The 6,913-nt window shown below is 33.9% G+C and overlaps 1 protein-coding gene across 2 annotated transcripts; it reads right to left on the bottom strand.

The window, feature by feature from the left end:
* Nucleotides 1–503: 503 nt before the first annotated feature.
* On the bottom strand, nt 504–6,588 carry LOC128858601 (protein ABHD11). 2 transcript variants are annotated; one of them, XM_054095004.1, is made up of 6 exons: nt 6,246–6,588; nt 2,881–3,054; nt 2,576–2,805; nt 2,432–2,479; nt 773–910; nt 504–709 (listed from the first exon to the last, which is right to left on the bottom strand). In XM_054095004.1, exons 1-6 carry the CDS (start codon nt 6,462–6,464, stop codon nt 577–579), a joined length of 942 nt encoding a protein of 313 aa, XP_053950979.1. In that variant the 5' UTR covers nt 6,465–6,588; the 3' UTR covers nt 504–576. The 2 variants fall into 2 exon arrangements, with proteins under 2 accessions (XP_053950979.1, XP_053950980.1); XM_054095005.1 differs by lacking the exon at nt 2,432–2,479 and having other exon boundaries at nt 6,246–6,587.
* Between the last annotated feature and the right edge of the window lie 325 nt (nt 6,589–6,913).

Raw genomic sequence — 6,913 nt, 5'->3', positions numbered from 1 at the left:
CTTCATCCAAAGAAGATCATGATATGTGTTTGGCTGGACTGGGAGAGCATGGTGAACTGGGAAGTGCTCGAAAAGAATAACACGGTCAACAAGGAGCTCTACATTGCCCAGCTACTTGCCCCCAGCTATTGCCCATACTCCTTCACGACAATGGCAGGCCCCAGTTACACAAGTCGTCAAAGCCGCATTCCAAGTGCTCGAATGGGATGTCCATCAGCCCCCGCCGTATTCTCCGCACATTGCACGGAAATATAAAAATATAGTTGTTTTTAATTTGTAGTCTGTGAGACGAGTGATTAGAAACAGAGTAACACAGATTTGAGTTTGATAATCTAGGATTAAACTGTACACATTCTACATTGGACATCCATTTCAATATTTCATTTCACACACCGGCATACCTGCATGGGGGGATTCGGTCTTGACCCAACCGACAAATATGCAATATATATACGCGTATACATATGTATGTACATATATGTAGGTATACATAAGAGTTTCCATATAAGAATAAAATGTATTACAATTTATACTTATTATTTTAGCATACAATTTATAATCTGGCGAAACAATTTTTTAGCGATTTAAGAATTGTACAACCAAATTTTTAAATTTTTCAGGCTGATCGAAATGTACTAAATGACCCGCATCAAGCCAATGTAGCTCCGCATTAGGAAAAATTTTTTTAATTTGCGGCCAACTCTTTGGGCTGAAAGAAAAATAAATATATATAAATAAATATATAAACCAATAATTATATATATTCCTTTACTCAACAAAATTCGACTGATTTCCGCAGATGAACATCACTTCTCCTTCGAAAGGAGGCACATTTTTCACATGACTCAGAAAATCATCAAATAATCTCAAATTCTTGTGAAGGGTGTAAACATTTGGAATCCAATGAAATCTGAAAAATAAATATATGAATAAACAAGTAATCTCGTTAGAATACAAATTAAAATAAATCATGAATAAATAAGGTTTTTCTCGAAAGGCCAATAATAAGTTAAATTTTCTGATTTTTTATATTTACAATAAACTTTTGAGTGGTTACTAGTCTCAGGTTCGAGGACAATACAGTAAACAGGCTACTAACTCGTATAGTACGTGTCACTATCAAATGTTTGCGTCTTTGTTTATTAATTTATTATGAAAATTTACATATTATATTATTATTATGATTTTTTGCATTATTTCCTCAAAAATCTTAGGTTTCCCTTATATCATATATTGCTAAAGTTAAATTGTCCTTATTTGTTATTGCCTAATGAAAAGAAAGTAACCATAGCAGGTGAAACTTCTCTAAAGTAATGCAGCTATTCATGGTTTCCATTTCTACTAATCCTTTTGATTGGTCTACATTTTCATTATGATATTCGAATGACTTTGACTAATGCCCTTTTAATTTTAGCCTAAACATCATTCCGTATTTCTCTATGTCACCGATTACTTCAATATATCAAACAAAAAAAGAGCAGTCTTAATTAATAACCGACTGGACTCGATTCGAGTTTCCAAATCTCTTTTTTTGCAAGAGCAATTTAAGCAGAATCGAACAAAAGTTCACAATCACAATGAGAAGCGCCACGTAAAAGTTTTTATGGTATATACAGGACATTCATATTTTCCCTGCACGGTGTGCATAATGGTGACACCTAATTCGATACTGGCGGCCGCCGTAACCGAATGGGTTGGTGCGTGACTACCATTCGGAATTTACAGAGAGAACGTCGGTTCGAATCTCGGTGAAACATCAAAACACCCGCGACAGGCATTGGCAAACCTCCGAATGTATTTCTGCCATTAAAAAGCTCCTCATAAAAATATCTGCCGTTCAGAGTCGGCTTGAAACTGTAGGTCCCTCCATTTGTGGAACAACATCAAGACGCACCCCACAAATAGGAGGAGGAGCTCGGCCAAACACCTAAAAATGGTGTACGCGCCAATTATATATATACATATATAATTCGATATTGGGTGTTTTTTAAAAAGCTTGAAAACTTAAAATGATAATAAAAAACAGAAATATTGTTGGAATGATTTTATTTAATTATAATCTGGGGGATAATTTCATGGCATTTATTTTTTGATAATGATATCCGACATATGTCCGCCCCGGCTACGAATTAAATGCCTTTTTCGATCAGTCCAATAAATCGGTTGTCAAGCACGTTGTATTGTAAGTTCCGTCGTCTTCCAAAAATTCGGTTAACATGGCTCGATAGCGCTCGCCATTCCCCGTACCGAAGCCCTTTCTCATTTCAAAATAAGGACCGATGGAGATGGCAGCGTGTCAGCCACACCTAAAATGGACGAAGTACCTACTCTATGAACTTCACGAAGATAAAGTAAATTTCCACAATTTTAAGCGTTGTTCTGGCATTAAACGATACATGATGACTTGCCAAACCTTACTTAACAGAATTACCCACACAATTTGGCATCCTCAGCATAGTTATCGATAGTTCTCATGCAGCTAAAAAACACCCAATATATAAAAAATACAAGTTGTTAAAGGAAAATTAATAACTAAAATATAATTTAAATGGTTTTTGTGTTGCATTATACATACTCTCCATTGTCTCGTTTTTTCAAATTCATTAATATAAAATCAACAGTAGCTTGATTTCGAACCGCGTCTTTTATTTGATTTTCAGCTATTTTTCTCCCTTGACTCAAAGAATGCTTCACAGGTATATCAATGCTTTCCATGGCTTGGAATGTTCTTTCCATTTGATCAAAATCTCGTGGTACTGATATAGGAGATATATCTATAATAATTGCTTTCTCCACCAAGTCAGGCTGTGAAGTAATATAAAAGAAACGCATGTACTATATGTCCCTGGAATTCCTACATTGAAAGTCTAGAATACTAACATGTTTTAGAGTTAAGTGCATCATCGCTCTGCCTCCCATACTATGCCCCATCAGACATGTCTTCGCAATTCCTTTATTTTTCATTAATTTGATAATATCTACAGCCATATGCGCTGAACTGTGTTCAGGCGTGTGAGGACTGTCGCCATGATTTCTGGCATCTACGGTGAATATCTGTAAAAAAAAAGGAGATCTAAGCACTTAAGGTTTAAAAATACTGTCGAAACAATATCTACATTATGCCATATTTTCATTCAATCATGAGCTTTTAAAAAAGAAATAGGTATATTTAAGGGGTTATACGCAGTTATGACTTTCAAAAAAATCGATTTTTTATTGGATTTTTGTAATGTACATATATTCAAAAGTATACGCACGAAATTTGAAGTAGATCTAAGCAATACTTTCGGAGTTATACCTAAATATGTAGAGATGCCTCGGCACGTTTTAAGGTAGGTATTGAAACTCAAAACGTGTTTTTTTCAAAACGGCATTTTTCAAGTCGGTGTACACGATATCTCGAAAACGGCTTGTTTGATCGGTCAACCGTTTTAACTCAATCTTTAAAGATACATTTTCTAGTAATTAATCGTTCCTTTTGTAAATCTGATACTTATTTTCCATTTTATAATCAATTTACGGCCAAATTTTAACGTAAAAATCGAAATCATTTCTTTTAAAAGCTGCCATTTTGTGAAAATTCACTATTTTGATTAGCCGAACGATTAATTACTAGATAATCTAATATATTAACAAAATTTGTTTGGTTTTTTGATTTCAGATAATCCAATCCTGAGTTAAGATGTACACCGTAAACGTCTTTTTTTAAAGGAGGTTCCAGAAATTGCCTGCAGCGCGCTCTATAATCAACATTTTCATAAATAAAAAATTTTGTTACGTTCTTGAAGGATGCTTTTATAACCGCCAAAAATTTTCAAATTAAAATATTCTGAAGTTTCTTCAGGATAAATCCTTGACAACCCGTCTTTTATTTACTTCATAACTGCGTATAACCCCTTAAAGACTCGAATAATTCGAAGTACGCGGATAAGTAAATGCCAAACTTCTAATAGCAGAGTTGCAATAAAATGTTCATTTAAAAAAACATGTCGACCTAATCAAAATCAGACCTTCCCATAATTATCCCGATAGACAAACCTGCTGATTTTATTTCCACGAATCACCGTTCATATACCATAAATTAACAATTTAAATTGCATTTTTAAGTTGCAAACTCCAAATATGCCAGCCAAATTAACAATAACTAAAAACCTTGCTAAAATGGAGTGCTGCCAGAAGCAAAGAAAACAATGTGAACGCGAATTAAAACGAGGCAACTTAGGAACATAATTTCCATACACTCTTCTATTATAATAACAAGATGATTTTCGCCTGTAACGCTTTTTTTAATATAACTTATATATATATGTATATGTATCAAATATTAATAATTGCGCGATTTTTATTCCGAATTTTTACCATCAGCGTTTTTTTTTTTTGTTGAATAAAACATATATAATATATGTATATAGGTACATATATATCAAATAATAATAATACAGTTAAAATTTGGAATAAAAAATCGCGGAGCTCTCTTTTTAAATAAAACATATACATATATGTACAGTGGGGAGCAAAACTGAGTACATGTTCGAAGACTTTGTACAAAAAGGCCTACAGAATGAAAACGATCAAAGCAAATGAAACAATTTTTTTTTTAATTTTGCTGTATCAATTCAGAATACATTTCAGTGAAAGAGAAATAAAAAATCAAAAGAATGATGAAAAAGAAAATGGAAAACAACTCGCATGCACTCAGTTTTGCATATTTCTATTTTTAGCTATGTTATCGCCGAATGCATCATGATTTGCAGTTATCAAGCAGCAAAATCATCCCAAAAAGAAAGAAATGTGTAATTTATTTTATTTTAGTCTTTCGGTGAGATCAGTGCAATCAATTGCATTAATATTTGAAGTGTTCCTAAAATTTAACAAAAATGAAAAAAATTCCTTTTGACGTTGGGAATAATATCAAGTGAATAATCAACAGAACAAGGCTCTTCGCCTCGAAAAATTGCAAAGGCTTTAAATATTATTCAGTCGGTGGTAATAAGAGTGCAGAAAAGGTGTGGAGTTGCCTCTAAAAAATTCTGGTGGACGCCCACGACTTTTAAAAGATGGTGACACAAGGCTCATAGTCACAACCCAAAAGATGCTGCGGCTGCTATTGGCAAATATGTTAGTCGATGGACAACAAGGAGAGCCCTTCAAATCACGGAGGTGGCAATGTTATGGCGTGGGGTTGCTTTACGTGGTGGAAGCTTGGTCCCTTAGTAAAAATAGATGGCATAATGAAAAAGGAGGACTACCTGAGTATTCTTCAAACCCATCTTACCAGCTTTGTGAACGTATGTGCACATCAGTCAGCTGAACTTACATTTCAGCAGGACGGAGATCCCAAGCATACAGCAAAGGTGTTAAGGAATGGCTTACGACTCAAAGTTTTAAGTCGATGGAGTGGCCCCCACAAAGTCCCGACCTCAATCCGATTGAGAACTTGTGGTCAATAGTCAAGCGACGGTTGGGACACTATGATACTCCTCCCACTAACCTCGACATGTTATGGCAAATAATAAACTATGAATGAAAGCAAATTCCCCACGACATTTTGCATAATTTGGTAGAAAGTATGCCTAGACGTATTCTTTCAGTCATAAAAAATAAAGCTCTATGGACCAAGTATTAAAAAAAGCCAACAAAATTGCACTTTCAAAAAGTGCAAAACTGAGTACATACGAGTACCATTCATTTTTTTATTTTTGTACGGTTTATGGAATATTCTTTTTTTTGTTTAATTATGAAATTTTGATAATTATTTGTTATTGAATAAAGAAAAACAAAATTGTTTCATTTGCTTTGATCGTTTTCATTCTGTGGGCATTTTTGTGCAAAGTCTTCGAACATGTACTCAGTTTTGCTGCCCACTGTATATGTATGTATAAACAAGCATATCAAATATTAATAATAGTGAAAATTTGGAATTAAAAATCGAGCGATTTCACTTCTGCTTGTTGAAATAATCAAAATGGGAGTATTCTTGGTCAATTTTACATATTTTGAAATCAAATAACTTAAAAACTATAACCCCGCGCCAGGTGAGGTTTTCACTTTTAGTAAGTAAAATACCCCCTTTACCCCCCTTACATTCCTTTTTTTTAATTCATGGGGCACCATATGGAAATTTTCCCATTTTTTGTAATGACCTAACACTCGTAATTTCCTTGTTACCAATAACTCCGGAAGCGATTGCGCAACATGGTCACACTTTGGTAAACGTTTCATCTGTCTGTACATATCAATCTTACCATTCTATCCACCTTATTTTCTAAGGCACGAGCAACACTTTTCCAATTTCTTTGTGAACCAAGAAGGCCGTGCATAATTATCAGCGGGGAAGCTTTTCGATTATTTTCACCGTATATTGTGTACGACATTTCTACCCCACTTATGTTTGAAAATAAACACACGTTTAACGGAGTATAAAAACATGTTTTTCCATGCTTTGCCAAGAATTTGAAAGCCATTTAACCAATTATAATAACTAAAAAGTTAATGTGTAATAATAATACATCGACATATGTATGTATATAGTAATTCTACCGAAACATCGATATTCTCTTAATGGACGTCATAGATAATATGGACGTTCTGCATGAGCCACTTTCAAATAATCGAAGTATGATTTAATCGAAATCTGACATTCCTGACTATTATGTCAAAAGAGTGGTAACAAACAAATTTACCCTTTGTGATACATACCAGGTTGTTCAATAAGTTTTGCGGTTCGATAAGAGAAGGCATTGCTATAAATACATTTTGTTATAATGGTACTCTCTTCATATGAACGTATGTGAAGTTTCATTTCAATCTGTCAATCAGAAAACCATTTAGTACCGACGAGTCAATATTTTCTAGAATGGAAAAATCAGGTATCGTGAAGTGATTGAATTTTTATTTTTGAAAGGTTTAAAAG

Source organism: Anastrepha ludens, chromosome 3 (assembly GCF_028408465.1).
Source record: "Anastrepha ludens isolate Willacy chromosome 3, idAnaLude1.1, whole genome shotgun sequence".
NCBI lineage: Eukaryota > Metazoa > Arthropoda > Insecta > Diptera > Tephritidae > Anastrepha > Anastrepha ludens.
This window is presented reverse-complemented; position numbering and strand designations above follow the sequence as displayed.

Coding starts and splice junctions, on each gene's coding strand:
- LOC128858601 (XM_054095004.1), bottom strand. CDS start 6,464: ATGGCTTTCAAATTCTTGGCAAAGCATGGAAAAACATGTTTTTATACT. Junction 3,055..6,245: donor AAAATAAGGTGGATAGAATG/GTAAGATTGATA, acceptor TTTTTTTTACAG/ATATTCACCGTAGATGCCAG. Junction 911..2,431: donor GAGGATGCCAAATTGTGTGG/GTAATTCTGTTA, acceptor TTTATTTTTCAG/ATTTCATTGGATTCCAAATG.